Raw genomic sequence first — 16,847 nt, 5'->3', positions numbered from 1 at the left:
TATTGACAGGAGGACGGTGGATATGTGGTGTATGAAAACCGAATGACCTCATCGTATGAAGTGGGGATTGGACCATATGGTTCCATCACAAGGGACAGTCATTTTGAGTAGGTGATCCATGACTTGGTGTGACCACTAATCCCTGATAAATGCTACAAGCTCGCTGTGTGTCGTCCAGGTTTCTCTTCCAGTGTAGATATTCGGGAACTTCTGTGGAAGCTCTGGTTGTGGAGGTCAACTCCGTTCCTCCACCTCCACCAGTAGCCGCTCCTGGACCTCTCAGGGTGGAGCTCAGACTGGCCAATGGCCAATGTGTCACCAAAGGCTGTGCTGAAGGTAAGGTCTTGTCCCGTGTCTGCCTAAAGCCTTTCAAACTGGAGTCTGGTTAAACCCCAGTGTTGTTCCTCAGGGGATGAGGCCTACACGTCCTACTACAGTGACGCTGATTATCCCATCACAAAAGTCCTGCGAGAGCCTGTGTATGTTGAGGTGCACATTATGGAGAGGACTGACCCCAACATTGTCCTGATGCTGGGACGTTGTTGGACTACTTCAACCCCCAGTCCACTCAGTCTCCCCCAGTGGGACCTTCTGATCGACGGGTGAGTGTACAGCCAATCTTCATCCTTTTAGTCTGCTGGGAGACCCTTTCTAACCTTCTCCTTTGTCTTCAGATGCCCTTACCAGGACGACCGCTATCTGACCACACTGGTTCCAGTGACTGGATCGTCTGGTCTTCAGTTCCCAACCCACTACAAGCGCTTTGTTGTGAAGATGTTCACATTTGTAGATCCAGCCTCACTGGCTGCTCTGCAGGAAACCGTATGCCCCCCTTTACTTGAACATTTGTGTATTTACTACTTGTGGATTCTATGACTTGAGCCTCTTTCTTCCCTGTCAGGTCTTCATCCACTGCAGTACAGAGGTGTGCCATCCATCATCTGGCTCTTGTGAGCAAAGCTGCACCAGGAAACGTGAGTTCTTGCTTTCTCTCGACAAGAGGAACTGAGCATTTTAGAAGTGCGTTCTCACTTCTAACACTTCTCTTTCAGGAAGAGACACCCGTATCAAGGCTGTCTCTGGGGAGCAGACTGTGGTTTCTAGTGGAGAAGTTACTCTGGTCATGTAAATCTAGTGTTTTTAATAAACCGTGCAGAACCCCGAGGTATCTCTTTGTCTATTGTTTTGGTTCGACAGAATCCGGGATTACATGCCTCTTCCCAGTTGTTTTTTCCTCGCACCATTAAACCAAGGCATTCCTTTATCCATCCTCCAGTTGTTAACCTGGGGCAGCACAAGGTTCCCCTATTTTAATTTGTCTTCCAAACGGTAGTTTGGCTCCCGATATTCACAATATAAAGTTATGTGGATTACTTGCGGCTTTTGTTTTAAATCCAACTCAAATTGCTGAGCTCAAGTTTTAAATGGAAATCAATTCTCGACTGTCTTGACGCAAACACGAAACCGTGTCAATTGTCCTCAACTCAAAGTAATGCTATTAAAGGGATCCTCCTCCCCAAAATGAAAATGGTGTCACTAATCACTTACCCCCGTGTCGTTCCAAACCTGTAGAAACTTCATTCGTCTTTGGAACACAATTGAACCCCTTACTTGTCACCCCCCCCCCATTTTCAGCATGGAGACACGAATGACATGCCCAAAATTAAAAGGTTGCTGCTAAGGAGTCTTTCTTACTAGATACATAATCAACATTTGTTCACACAGCTGACACCTCAGTTTACTGTTCAGGAATCAGAATTACTTAGACGGTTATAATAGAGATGTATGTAAGCTCAAACATGTCAGTAAAAATATTAAAAACCTATTTAAAAGTGATGTAGGATATGATTTTAGATACATAATGAAGCTAAAGCCACAAGTCTACTAATACTTAATTTTGACATTTCAGAATCTAATCTCACAAAGTGTGAATTTTATGAAACCTTTTCTAAGACCGTGTCATGTGTGTTTTTAGAGAAGGCTATGATTTATGACTCCTGGAATGCAATTATCTCTTGTTTGGACCGGCAAAACTGCCCCATTCATGATTCTATTGTTGTTACAAAACGAGCCTTTTACACATGGGCCAGGTATGACACAAAATCCTGATTCTTCATTTATCATTATTCCAGTATACATTTACCCCACTATTAGCAAAAGCCTTACTATAAAATTTTCTTACAACCTTTGACAAAATGATTACAAAATGCATTATGAAGAAGAACTGCACCTGCTATGTAGCTGCATTAGAGCTAACGTGGTCAGATATCAAAACAGAAGTGTACAGGAAATGCATCATGGGTAGGATGGGGCGGAATATTTTGCACAGTTATGATGGACAAGACACGGCCGAATCCGGTCTCTGTCAGCACGCAGGGGCTGGGCTGGGAGCGGATCATTATCATCAGATCGCGTAAATCAGTGGAAAATGATTAGAAATTATGATTCTTTCTGAAGAAATATGAAGTAAACATTACTCGGTGTATATGCAACTTTTGACTATAAAGTTGACCCTATTTGACGCTTTTTAGCGAATCTATGAGAACACAAACCACTGCAGACGTGACTGAATATGAATGCTTGGTGAATTTCTATTCTAAAAATGACTCCTATTTATTTTGTACTACTGACATAAATGACGGTCACTGCAACAATGTTTTATCAAAACATTGGTCAAATATTGAACCTAGAGTCTTTAAACTTTCAACTGATGCACAGTTTCTCCAGGTCAAGTGAGAGTGATGTTTAACGTGCTGTGAAAGTAAAACAATAATCTGGGGCCGGGGTCGATCCTTGACAGCAAAGGGGTTAAAGATATTTTGGATGAAAACCGGGAGGCCTGTGACCATCCCATATACTGCCAAGGACCAGAAAAGTATGAAATGCACCATCGGAATTACCCATCCGCCATCAGTGGATAAACTGTAACGTTAGGAAGAGATGAGAACACTTTGTACACAAATGAAACAAAGACTTTATTCAACAGATGGTCTCCCTTGTCTCTCCACACATCACCCTAGTGCCATTTTGAAAAACACCCGCTGAACACAAACTGAATATGCTATTGTTAGCCGCAACAAGGACGCGCAGTTCTCTTTCAAATCAAAGCGTAAATTTATGTAGAAAACATATGCTTGTGGCGCGGCTGACACAAAAGAACATACACAGTCAGACTACTCCGAGGATTCTTTTCTGGACCTTTACAGTGCATTTTACTTGGCAGCCTGTGGGCCAATCACAAGCCTCCTGGTTTTCATCCAAAATAAGTTGTGTTCCAAAGATAAACGTAGCTCTTATGGGTTCGGAACGACTAGGGGGCAAGTGATGACGATTTTCATTTTGGGGTGGAGTACCCCTTTAGTATTGAAACAAAACCACCCAAGATGTTGCACAAGTGACAAACCAACAGTTTTCAAAAAAGGTCATTCACTGGGAGTCCAAACATTAGTTCTATTTGGGTGTCATTTCGTCAATGATTTTTCAGAATTCTAACTGACCTGCTACTGCACAAAAAAAACCTTACGGCAGAACAGGTCCTGCAAGTTTGGCACACCAAATACTTAACTGAACAATGTAAAGCCTATAAATAACCCATCTGAAGGTGGAAAATGTTGTGCCAGTGTTGATACTGGGAGTGCGCTTCTATTGTATATGGGTTTAAAAAGCATGAGAGATGTCAAAAAAAGAGCATTAGGAAACAAATTTAACTGAGCAAACATATTTGGGGGATGCAAGGAGGAAAGTAAACTGCTCATTTGAAGTTACCAACACGAAGGAAAATTAAGTTCACTGCATAAGATGCACGCAAAATCTGCAGTGCTTCAAGGAAGTGGACGTTCACACAGAACTCTTTTGGCACAAGTGCCAATAAACAGAATTCCCTTTACAGCATCATGGGCAATGTAGTCCACCTTTACAGTACTCCTAAAAAAGGCAGCTCACAGCAGGTCCCTTTAAAAGGTTTATCAACTTCCCTAACGAGAAAAGGGAGCCTTTCCTTCTGGCAAGAGAATGGGTACAATAGGACTACCCACTTCCTCGCACAAAATCAATTGGTTAAACTAGACAAGAAAAACAGAAACAAGAATAAATTTGCTCCCCCACATTTATTGAAGACCAGCTAAAGTCTTCTTGTGCTCTTGAACCACTACAGGACCAAGCGAGGCCTTCCCTTCCCACAGAAGGCCTAGAAAAAGCAGACACCAAAGTTAAGTGCTTGAAGGGTCAAAAACCAAGCTTAAAAGCACCTTCCTACCTCCAAAAGGAGAAGCAGCAGTTCCACCATCAGGACCACATGTTGAGTCACAGCAACCACAAACCTGGTTGTTCCCATCAGCAGCAAGCCACCTGCAATACGAAAAATCAGACACGGCACCTTTAATGTATTCGTAAGTGGCATGAACATACCCATTGGCAAAGGAACAGGATTTGTGAAGCCCGTCACTAGGTACAGAAGCAAGAGTGGCCTTCAGAACACACATCATGTAGATCTGCAAGGGACACCACGGGTAAGGGGACACAAACCAAAGCAAATGGGAGAGGTCATTCTCCAACACTCAATACATACAGAAGGACTGGATCCCCCCTGGAACACGAATGCCTCCTGCTGGAACCGGATTTTGTCTTCCTGGAATCGAGGCATGAAGCGCGAGCTGGAAGCTGTGACCTTGGCATCCACAAGAGATCTAAGGAGTAAAAAGTAGTTGTCAGGGACAAAGTGTTTACAAGCAAACTCGAGAACAAGTCAACTCTGCAGCATCTGGTGACATGAACACACCCATGATTCTCAATGAACCAATATCTCGGAAGGGCGTTCACATCAGGTACTTGGGTGGCCACACAGCTGTCCACAAACACACACAGAGGGACGTGATTGTATACCTTCACAGATGCCTCAACATTAATAACGTCACCCAGGAAGTAAGAGTTTGAAGGCCTCTCATAGGACCAGTCATCTGCAAGAGGAAAGAACTGCTTAGGCACAGCCTCATTCAGAAGGCAGAAGGTCTAGAGAAACTGCACAAACCAGTCATGAGCTTCAGGGAGAATGCCAAGACTTCTTCACCAGCCTCCGTTGAGACATAAGGGACCCAAGTTGGCTTCAAGGCACTACTGCTGACATTTTGAAACCTGCAGTTCAAGAAGTGACCAATTAAATGGGCTTCCAGTTCCACCACTACAAGCAATGCCACAAGTCACAAAAGGTCGCTCACCTTTGATAGTGGCATTGAACTCCAATAACTGCACCACCTGCACGGGTAATCGGAGTGCCAGCAAACGCCTCAGGAGTGTAGGTAAGGGCAAAAGTGTAGACAAGCTCATCCTTGGTCATCTATAAGAGACTGACGTTGTTACCAAGAGGGTTCTCCGAAAAAAAAGAACCCATTCAAAAAGGCATCTTAACAAGTCATGCCATAACACTTGGTTACCCGAGTAAGCAGTTATTAAGAGTCTTTCCCACTATAAGAGAACTGTTCCATGGATGGTTCCCTGAATCTAGAACGTCGATACCAAAACAAGGGCCTATTTTTAGTAGGGTTCAATAAGTCTAGTAACACCTAACAGCTCTTACCATCAAGACACTGTTGCAGTCCTGCAGTTCATTCTCAAAGAAGAGCACCTTAGAGCCTGGGACCAAACCAGCAACAGGACATCCTCCCAGAGTCAGACCAGACGGCTGGATCAGTTGACCATTGCTAAACAAGTCCTGCTGTACCTCCACATGAATCCGGTTCTTACCGCATTGAATAGCTACACTACTGGGGGTCACAGGTTGCCTCAAATGGAAATCCACAGCCATCTCACTCGGTACTTCTGGAACAATGGGAAACCTCCAGTCCAAAGACTTCACTGGACCCTGTAACACCTGCTTCTCCTGAAGACCAAGAGGCTCTTGTGCAAATCCTGTGTAGTCGAGACTCTGAAACGGAGAGGCCTTCTGCAAAGTGTTCCCGAGCATTTGAGAAGAAACAGGCACTCTGGAAGCTGGATATGATTGATGCTTATTGCTTTTTGGACTTTGACTGGAACTCAAACTTCCAAAACCATTCTTCAGATCAAACACCACAAGCACAACCAGCACTAACACACATTGCAAAAGACCCATCTTGACAAACGTTAACACAATACCCATCAGTGCTCGTCTTTGCCATTAAGTACAGCTTTGAATTTAAGCGGCTCCTCCCCTTTCAGCTTGATTAGCCGCATTTCCACTGTCGGGCCAGTGCGAGCCAGGGCTTAAAGCGGGCCGGGCGGGGCTAATAGCCTCGGGCCAGTAGCACCGAGGCCAGAATAGCGCAGGGTTTCCACAGTGGAGCCTGAAGCACCGCTGCACGTCACTAAAACATGCCCTTTACACGCCTCTCAGAACAACGTCATGCAACCTCAAAATTTCACCATCAAAGAGAAGTTATCAGAAATCTAAGAAAAAAGTCACTGGAACATGCGCGATCACAAACCAAACATGATAAAAGCGGTCGTTTGTTTGCATGCTTTGTTATATATTCACATTCAAAAGCATCAATGTTTTAACTATAGAATTGATTTAATTTATCAGGACTCAAAATTAATCACACATAAATACACTTATTTCCATTTTATTTATTTATTTTTAACGCTCATGAAAATAGCCTGCTTATTCAGTCGAGTCTGTTTCTGTTTATTAGCCACAGTAGCCGTCACATTTAGATTGAATGATAATATCTCTATTTTTATCAAGCTCCCGAACAAAAAACATTGTTATATTCTTTTATGATAGACAACGTAAGATAAACTCTCGAGACGAGGTTTGTGACAGATAATATAAGTTACTAAATAAATACACGATTGTGATAGAGAATAAGAAGCTGACGTCTGATTTCTTCAAGCGGTCATATTTACCATGTTTACTATGGTAACATGTTTAGCGTGCATATCTTGTTCATCGCTTATAAATATGTCTGCCTTGTATGGTGATTATAATCCACATTGGATCAAGTTATTTCAAACACTCGCTGCTGACTGAAAGTGAGTTTTGAGCTCAACTGATTTAATAAAGTGTTTAATGCTGGTGTTAAAGCTGTTATCTTTCTGAAATGACCCGCAGCGCACACTCTCTATTTTTATAAAAGCTCCCGAACAAAAAACATTATTATATTTTGATGATATGCAACGTGGAGCTAAACTTACGAAATTAGATGACAGATAAAAGGTTACTTAATAAATACACAATTGTGATAGAGAATAAGAAGCTGACGTCTGATTTATCCAAGCGGTCATATTTACCATGTTTACTATGGTAACGTTAATGTTTAGCGTGCATAGTCTTTTACATTTCTTATAAATATTTCTGCCTTGTTTAGTGATTCTAATCCACATCGGATCAAGTTATTTCAAACACTTGCTGCTGACTAAGAGTGAGTTTTGAGCACAACTTATTTTAAAAAGTCTTTAATGCTGATGTTATAACTGTTATCTTTCTGAAATGATCCGCAGCGCAGACTCTAACCACAAAGGAACTCCGCCTTTGTTCATAACCCCTCCTCTAGCCCCAGCTGGCCCGCTTTGGCCCAAGGTTTTTGTCGGGCCAAAAAACCCTGGCCGTTGGCCCCGAGGAAGCCCCGGCGAGGCACGATCAAGCCCCGGAAGTGACAGTGGAAACGCGACTGGTCTTGGCACGTGCTAGCACGCCCGGTCTTAGCTCCAGAAGCCAGTTCCACAACAACCTAAGCTGCAGTTTCCGATTCAGAAGCCAGTTCCACAACAACCTAAGCTGCAGTTTCCGATTCAGAAGCCAGTTCCACAACAACCTAAGCTGCAGTTTCCGCTTCAGAAGCCAGTTCCACAACAACCTAAGCCGCAGTTTCCAATTCAGAAGCCAGTTAAACAGCAGTTTCAGAAGGCAGAGCCCCTTGATAAATGTGCTGTAGCTGATTCTGAGCAGATTCAATGTGGTCTACCTGGGATCAGTGGTGCTGAGTGTGAAGCTATCAACTGCTGCTTTAACGGACAGCAGTGTTTCTATGGGAGGGCAGGTAAGCGTTCTCCATGTAATTCTGTTCGTGTTAAACCGCTAACTGTTAAATTTAACCTGCTCTTGTTCTAGTGACTGTCCAGTGTATTAGAGATGGTCAGTTTGTGGTAGTGGTGTCTCGAGATGTTACCTTGCCTCGACTGAGTCTGGATTCGGTTCATCTACTGAGTGGAAACGACCCACCTTGTGCTCCTGTGGGGTCTACACCTTCCTTTGCTATATATCAGTTCCCTGTGACCGCATGTGGCACGAGCGTGATGGTGAGCAGCTGCTACTAGTTTAATTCTGCATCACTTATGATGGACTGGATGCTGACACTGTTTCTATTCACAGGAGGACCACGGATATGTGGTTTATATGAAAACAGAATGACCTCATCGTATGAAGTGGGGATTGGACCATATGGTTCCATCACAAGGGACCGTCATTTCTAGGAGGTGATCCATGACTTGGTGTGGCCATTAATCCCTGATAAATGCTACAAGCTCGCTGTGTGTCGTCCAGGTTTCTCTTCCAGTGTAGATATTCGGGAACTTCCGTGGAAGCTCTGGTTGTGGAGGTCAACTCTGTTCCTCCACCTCCACCAGTAGCTGCTCCTGGACCCCTCAGGGTGGAACTCAGACTGGCCAATGGCCAATGTGTCACCAAAGGCTGTGCTGAAGGTAAGGTCTTGTCCTGTGTCTGCCTAAAGCCTTTCAAACTGGAGTCTGGTTAAACCCCAGTGTTGTTCCTCAGGGGATGAGGCCTACACGTCCTACTACAGTGATGCTGATTATCCCATCACAAAAGTCCTGCGAGAGCCTGTATATGTTGAGGTGCACATTATGGAGAGGACTGACCCCAACATTGTCCTGATGCTGGGACGTTGTTGGACTACTTCAACCCCCAGTCCACTCAGTCTCCCCCAGTGGGACCTTCTGATCGACGGGTGAGTGTACAGCCAATCTTTATCCAGTTAGTCTGCTGAGAGACCCTTTCTAACCTTCTATTTTGTCTTCAGATGCCCTTACCAGGACGACCGCTATCTGACCACACTGGTTCCAGTGACTGGATCGTCTGGTCTTCAGTTCCCAACCCACTACAAGCGCTTTGTGAAGATGTTCACATTTGTAGATCCAGCCTCACTGGCTGCTCTGCAGGAAACCGTATGCCCTCCTTTACTTGAACATTTGTGTATTTACTACTTGTGGATTCTATGACTTGAGCCTCTTTCTTCCCTGTCAGATCTTCATCCACTGCAGTACAGAGGTGTGCCATCCATCATCTGGCTCTTGTCAGCAAAGCTGCACCAGGAAACGTGAGTTCTTGCCTTCTCTCGACAAGAGGAACTGAGCATTTTAGAAGTGCGTTCTCACTTCTAACACTCTTCTTTCAGGAAGAGACACTCGTATCAAGGCTGTCTCTGGGGAGCAGACTGTGGTTTCTAGTGGAGAAGTTACTCTGGTCATGTAAATCTAGTGTTTTAAATAAACCGTGCAGAACCCCAAGGTATCTCTTTGTCTATTGTTTTGGTTCGGCAGAATCCGGGATTACATGCCTCTACCCAGTTTTTTTTTCTCCCACTATTAAACCAAGGTTTCACAACCTCTTGTAAGGTTGTGCATTCCTTTATCCATCCTCCAGTTGCTAACCTGGGGCAGCACAAGGTTCCCCTTTTTTAATTTGTCTTCCAAACAGTAGTTTGGTTCCCAATATTCGCAATCTACAGTTATGTGGATTACTTGCGGCTTTTGTTTTAAATACCAGTTTTTAATGGTAATCAATTCTCAACCGTCTTGACGCAAACACAAAACCGTGTCAATTGACCTCAACTCAAATTAATGCTATAAAAGGGATCCTCCTCCCGAAAATGAAAATTGTGTCCCTAATCACTTACCCCCGTGTCGTTCCAAACCTGTAGAAAAAGAGTCTTTCTTACTAGATACATAATCAACATCTGTTCACAAAGCTGACACCTCAAAGTTTACTGTTCAGGAATCAGAATTACTCAGACGGTTATAATCGAGATATACGTAAGCTCAAACATGTCAGTAAAAATATTAAAAACCTATTTAAGTGTATTAAATGATGTAGGATATGATTTTAGATACATAATGACGCTAAAGCCACAAGTCTACAAAGACCATGTCATGTGTTTTTAGAGAAGGCTAATAAACTTGTTTTATGACTCTTGGAATGCGATCATCTCTTGTTTGGACCAGCAAAACTGCCCCATTCATGATTCTATTGTTCTTACGAAATGAGCCTTTCACACAGCCTTTCACTATTTGACGCTTTTCAGTGAATCTATGAGAACACAAACCACTGCAGACTTGACTGAATATGAATGCTTGGTGAGTTTCTATTCTAAAAATGACTCCTATTTATTTTGTACTACTGACATAAATGACGGTCACTGCAACAATGTTTTATCAAAACATTCGTCAAATATTGAAGCTAGAGTCTTTAAACTTTCAACTGATGCACAGTTTCTCCAGGTCAAGTGAGAGAGTGATTTTTAACTTGCTGTGAAAGTAAAACAATAATCTGGGGCCGGTGTCGATCCTTGACAGCAAAGGGGTTAAATATATTTTGGTTGAAAACCAGGAGGCCTGTGACCATCCCATATACTGCCAAGGACCAGAAAAGTATGAAAAGCACCATCGGAATTACCCATCTGCCATCAGTGGATATACCGTAACGTTAGGAAGCGATGAGAACACTTTGTACACAAATGAAACAAAGACTTTATTCAACAGATGGTCTCCCCTGTCTCTCCCCACATCACCCTAGCGCCATTTTGAAAAACACCAGCTGAACACAAACTGAATATGCAGTTTGCATATACAACAAGGACGTGCAGTTCTCTTTCAAATCAAAGCGTAAATTTATGTAGAAAACATATGCTTGTGGCGCGGCTGACACAGAAGAACATACACAGACTACTCCGAGGATTCTTTTCTGGACCTTTTCAGTGCATTTTACTTGGCAGCCTGTGGGCCAATCAAAGGCCTCCTGGTTTTCATCCAAAATAAGTTGTGTTCCAAAGATAAACGTAGCTCTTATGGGTTCGGAACGACTAGGGGACAAGTGATGACGATTTTCATTTTGGGGTGGAGTACCCCTTTAGTATTGAAACAAAACCACCCAAGATGTTGCACAAGTGACAAACCAACAGTTTTCAAAAAAGGTCAATCACTGGGAGTCCAAACATTAGTTCTATTTGGGTGTCATTTCGTCAATGATTTTTCAGAATTCTAACTGACATGCTACTGCACAAAAAAAAAACCTTACGTCAGAACAGGTTCTGCAAGTTTGGCACACCAAATACTTAACTGAACAATGTTAAGCCTATAAATAACCCATTTGAAGGTGGAAAATGTTGTGCCAGTGTTGATACTGGGAGTGCGCTTCTATTGTACATGGATTTAAAAAGCATGAGAGATGTTAACAAAGAGCATTAGGAAACAAATTTAACTGAGCAAACCTATTTGGGGGATGCAAGGAGGAAATTAAACTGCTCATTTGAAGTTACCAACACGAAGGAAAATTAAGTTCACTGCATAAGATGCACGCAAAATCTGCAGTGCTTCAAGGAAGTGGACGTTCACACAGAACTCTTTTGGCACAAGTGCCAATAAACAGAATTCCCTTTACAGTATCATGGGCAATGTATTCCACCTTTACAGTACTCCTAAAAAAGGGAGCTCACAGCAGGTCCCTTTAAAAGGTTTATTAATTTCCCTAAAGAGAAAAGGGAGTCTTTCCTTCTGGCAAGAGAATGGGTACAGTAGGACTACCCACTTCCTCGCAAAAAATCAATTGGTTAAACTATACAAGAAAAACAGAAACAAGAATAAGTTTGCTCCCCCACATTTATTGAAGACCAGCTAAAGTCTTCTTGTGCTCTTGAACCACTACAGGACCGAGCGAGGACTTCCCTTCCCATTGAAGGCCTAGAAAAAGCAGACACCAAAGTTAAGTGCCTGAAGGGTCAAAAACCAAGCTTAAAAGCACCTTCCTACCTCCAAAAGGAGAAGCAGCAGTTCCACCATCAGGACCACATGTTGAGTCACAGCAACCACAAACCTGGTTGTTCCCATCAGCAGCAAGCCACCTGCAATACGAAAAATCAGACATGGCACCTTTAATGTATTCGTAAGTGGCATGAACATACCCATTGTCAAAGGAACAGGATTTGTGAAGCGTGTCACTAGGTACAGAAGCTCTGCAAGAAGATCTGCAAGGGACACCACGGGTAAGGGGACACAAACCAAAGCAAATGGGAGAGGTCATTCTCCAACACTCAATACATACAGAAGGACTGGATCCCCCCTGGAACACGAATGCCTCCTGCTGGAACCGGATTTTGTCTTCCTGGGATCGAGGCATGAAGCGCTAGCTGGAAGCTGTGACCTTGGCATCCACAAGACATCTAAGGTGTAAAAAGTAGTTGTCAGGGACAAAGCGGTTACAAGCAAACTCGAGAACAAGTCAACTCTGCAGCATCTGGTGACATGAACACACCCATGATTCTCAATGAACAAATATCTCGGAAGGGCGTTCACATCAGGTACTTGGGTGGCCACACGGCGGTCCACAAACACACACAGAGGGACGTGGTTGTATACCTTCACAGCAGTGTTGGGGTAGTTACTCAAAATGTAATTAGTTACTAGTTACTCCTGTAAATTGTAATGAGATTACTTTACTAGTTACTGCATTTGAAAAGTAACGTCACTACTTATTACTTTACTTTTTTTAGGGCCCTATAAAATCCGTTTTAATTTTTCTCAACTTCTTTTTAATGGTTATATTTAGTTGTATTCATCAAAAAGCATGTCTAATTCATTTAATCCATAACATTTATACATTTTCACAGCAATTTATTAAAAGTTTAACAAATTACATGTTTAGGGCCCTATGAAATGTTTTTTTTTCCCCTCAGAAATTCTGTTGTGTATTTACATTTTTCTGGTTATCAAATGAAGGCATAAAACATTCATTATAACATTCATAGATTTTCTTTTAAATAAAAAATTGAATTTCTTTTCTTCTTCTGAGAAATATATTTTCAATCGGAGTATGAACAAACACAAACTATGCAGCATATAGTAAAAACAATTGCACAAATTTTCTTCAACAATACAGTGCAAAAACAGTGCAAATGATTCACAAACTACATAAAAATGAGTGAGAAATATTCAGAGTGCAACAGAAAAAAAGTGCAAATATCTTTATGAACTGTATAAATTATAGAATGATTTACATAGTATGCATAATATAAATGATCGATCCGTTGACTGTAATCTGTGTCAGAATCGATTTTACCGGGACGTCGCCTAGCGAACCCAAGACATAAATCCCAGTGATTTATCAGATATGTACCACTGTTTCATCCTTGTTTTTGATTTGTTTTATGTCAAAGTACTCTGTTGAGTGTTTTTGTGCTTTTTCGGACGGTTTTCTCATGCAAATGCATTATTGTGTGTTTGTATTCATGCACTCACGACAGACTTTACTTTCACTTTGTTTTCGGTCATTTTCCAAAGCAGTAGGTTATGTTAAGTAATAGTTCAAAAGACTACTTATTGGTTTAATATGGGAGAGTTTGAACCAATCTGGACACGGGGGTGGGACTAAGCGTCACCAATCATTTCTGTTTGGCTCAGAGGAACGAAAGCATTGGTTTCTTCTGACAAATCAATGTTGTCAAAATGCGATGACGTAATCACGTACACTATGGCGCCTCTAAGCGCTAAGATCAATCGTTATCGGTAACGAGAAATATGAGGAGGGTTCTCCGAAAAAAAGAACCCATTCCAAAAGGCATCTTAGCAAGTCATGCCATAACACTTGGTTACCAGAGTAAGCAGTTATTAAGAGTCTTTCCTACTATAAGAGAACCGTCCCATGGATGGTTCCCTGAATCTAGAACGTCGATACCAAAACAAGGGCCTATTTTTAGCAGGGTTCAATAAATCTAGTAACACTTAACAGCTCAAGACACTGTTGCAGTCCTGCAGTTCATTCTCAAAAGAAGAGCACCTTAGAGCCTGGGACCAAACCAACAACAGGACATCCTCCCAGAGTCAGACCAGATGGCTGGATCAGTTCACCATTGCTAAACAAGTCCTGCTGTACCTCCACATGAATCCGGTTCTCACCGCATTGAATAGCTACACTACTGGGGGTCACAGGTTGCCTCAAATGGAAACCCACTGCCATCTCACTCGATACTTCTGGAACAATGGGAAACCTCCAGTCCAAAGGCTTCACTGGACCCTGCAACACCTGCTTCTCCTAACACTTCTCTTTCAGGAAGAGACACTCGTATCAAGGCTGTCTCTGGGGAGCAGACTGTGGTTTCTAGAGGAGAAGTTAATCGAGCGCAGCGTCAGTTCAGTCAGGCCACGGAGGCAAGGCTGTGAACAGCTGATGTGGTCAGCTGTCAAATCGCTCCAATCACCACCTCTCACTATTAGACACGGGCCTATATATATACGTGGCACTACGGCTCGGTAAGTATGCTCAACGACTCGCAAGGCTCAAACTGCTCACGAGAGCCTTTGCTCACTCAGGAACTATTACACGGCGAATCTATCTCCATACGAAGCGTCAAATCAGGCTTGGCAGGATTCCCACAGAGTATCTCACCAGATTTCAGTCTCGAACTTAAGCGAATTCGCCGTGTTGTTTGTCAAGCAACAGACTGAATTGATACAAGTGAGCTTGATATAGACTCTTCTCACGTGATTCATCGTCAGTGTGTACTAATACGACCAAATCACAACTTACACGAGATCTGCTCCCCGCTGGAAGAAGCCATATATTCATCAAATCAAAGCATCCACGAACAACTGGCAATTTCAACTTTAATTAATCTTTGGACGTCTTCACGAAGCCAAGCAAAGTATTTCATTTTTACAAACTAGTGCTATTTGGCGAACATGCTTCAGACTTTGTTTATTGAAAAGCTATTGTTCTGTTACGTTGTGAGGCATGCTATCATATTACCACACCGGTAACACAGTTAAATATACCCACGAGCCTCGTTAATCTGTGGTCAAGGCTGTCGATATTTGCTGCTTCAGGGATGCTTCATCAAACTATCTGACAACTACAACACACTGGGTTTAATCCGCGATTTGCTGTTGCTCAAACACAATGAAGTGCTTTATACTACATGAACAGATAGTAATTTTGCTCGTATAAATGCAAAACGTATACGACAAGGGCATGCTGTTGCCTAAATTAAAGTCTGCATATAAAATATATATATATATATATATATATATAATTTTTTATTATTATTATTTTTTTTAAAGGCTTCCTGCTTTACAGGTGCACGCTGATTTTCAGCTGTTTAAAGAGCACCCTTCGCTACTCCTCTTTCCGACTGCGGGCGATCCCGCCCCACTCCACACACTAAGAAGATATTTGTTTAAGCTATCAAGATATGGGACTGCTTGCTTGTGAGGTTTATATATTGTCCAAAATCATGTGCTAGTCCTGCCGTGCATCGGAGGGATTAATGCTTTTGCCGGCTCAACTGCGAGCCTCCGCTGACTGAGCGTGCACCTGATCAAACGCTTGGCTAACTCTTTGGCTCATACGCGTCACATTCGCCATCGTACAGGGTCATAGTACGGATGTTCGAATCCTCGTAAATGCTGAAAATTAATGCAGTGTTTTCAGGGTTAATTGTATAAGCGCTTGGATTTAAAAGTTGCCTGGAAATGCGCATTTTGAGTTAATATTTGCTCTTATGGTTCATTTTATAAGCAGCTCCGCTCGAGTCTGCGCCTGTGGAGTGCTCTATTACGCAAAAATAAATAAATAAATATATATATATATATATATATATATATATATATATATATATATATATATATATATATATATATATATATATATGTGTGTGTGTGTGTGTGTGTGTGTGTGTGTGTTCCCTGCTCAGTTAAACTACATTCTAAGACTGCAATGCATAAAATCATATGCAGGGTTCCCCAGCATCAGGGTAGGTATTATTGCCATTTTATAATCACACACGGTGTTGAATGCTACAGTCGTGTCAGATCATGTCACTGGACTGGACTCTCTCGAATATCGTCATCACAACAGCGGAATAATGTAAACAAGAATTAATTTGTGGCTAGTCCGCGAAATGCAGTGGAATCGTCAGTCATCAATCAGGGAAATGTTGCAAGTCTGTAAATTAAATCCCAAATGGATTAACCATCTGTTATGCTACAAAAATCACATATCGAAGGATGTATGAACATGATGTGTCATTCTCCCACAAACATTAATCGTTATTGGGACAAAATCTAAGGACATCATTATTGTAAGGACATCTATACAAACCATTGTATCGGGCCAAGTGCGCCACCTGTTGGCAATTTGATATTAGAATTTATTAGGATTAACCCCTTGAGATGTATCATCTCGTTTTCGAGGGGGTCCTTACAATGAAACACAATTACAACTTAAAGAGCATTACAAGATTACAATTAACAAAACATCAACAAACAGGCGAACAGTAAAACACCACCAAGAAAAAAACAAACAAAAAACAAAACTACAGTACACATAACAACACCGACAGTTTCAATGATAGCATGTGCAATCTACTTTAAAATAAGATAATAGAGATTGTTTAAACAACCGAAAAGAGGTAATGGATCTAATATCTACAGGCAAATTATTCCAGTCTAGTACAGATTTAAACATAAATGCTCTCTTACCAATTGTTTTTTTTTACACGAGGAACGAGAAAGTAAGTCTGGACAGAGTGCCTAACTTGATGATTTGAAGAAAAAAATACAAAGTATTGTTGTAGATAACTATAATAATC

The 16,847-nt window shown here is 42.0% G+C and overlaps 1 protein-coding gene across 50 annotated transcripts in view; it reads left to right on the top strand.

The window, feature by feature from the left end:
• LOC127943217 (zona pellucida sperm-binding protein 1-like) overlaps nucleotides 1–9,498 on the top strand; it is a 63,373-nt gene extending 53,875 nt beyond the window's left edge. For 45 of the 50 annotated variants that reach the window (XM_052539493.1, XM_052539484.1, XM_052539469.1 and 42 more), the window contains 6 exons: nucleotides 10–107; nucleotides 179–336; nucleotides 410–602; nucleotides 675–822; nucleotides 902–974; nucleotides 1,053–1,164. In XM_052539493.1, coding sequence (XP_052395453.1) covers nucleotides 10–107; nucleotides 179–336; nucleotides 410–602; nucleotides 675–822; nucleotides 902–974; nucleotides 1,053–1,129 — 747 coding nt within the window. In that variant the 3' untranslated portion in view covers nucleotides 1,130–1,164. Of the gene's footprint in view, nucleotides 1–9; nucleotides 108–178; nucleotides 337–409; nucleotides 603–674; nucleotides 823–901; nucleotides 975–1,052; nucleotides 1,165–8,515; nucleotides 8,674–8,746; nucleotides 8,940–9,011; nucleotides 9,157–9,235; nucleotides 9,309–9,386 lie in introns of those variants that run through there. The other 5 variants (XM_052539461.1, XM_052539460.1, XM_052539459.1 and 2 more) reach the window with 5 other exon arrangements.
• Nucleotides 9,499–16,847: the final 7,349 nt, after the last annotated feature.

The sequence above is a fragment of the Carassius gibelio genome, chromosome A22 (genome assembly GCF_023724105.1).
Source record: "Carassius gibelio isolate Cgi1373 ecotype wild population from Czech Republic chromosome A22, carGib1.2-hapl.c, whole genome shotgun sequence".
NCBI classification, from domain to species: domain Eukaryota; kingdom Metazoa; phylum Chordata; class Actinopteri; order Cypriniformes; family Cyprinidae; genus Carassius; species Carassius gibelio.
The sequence above is the reverse complement of the archived record's forward strand: the minus strand, read 5'-3'. Positions and strand labels throughout refer to the sequence as shown.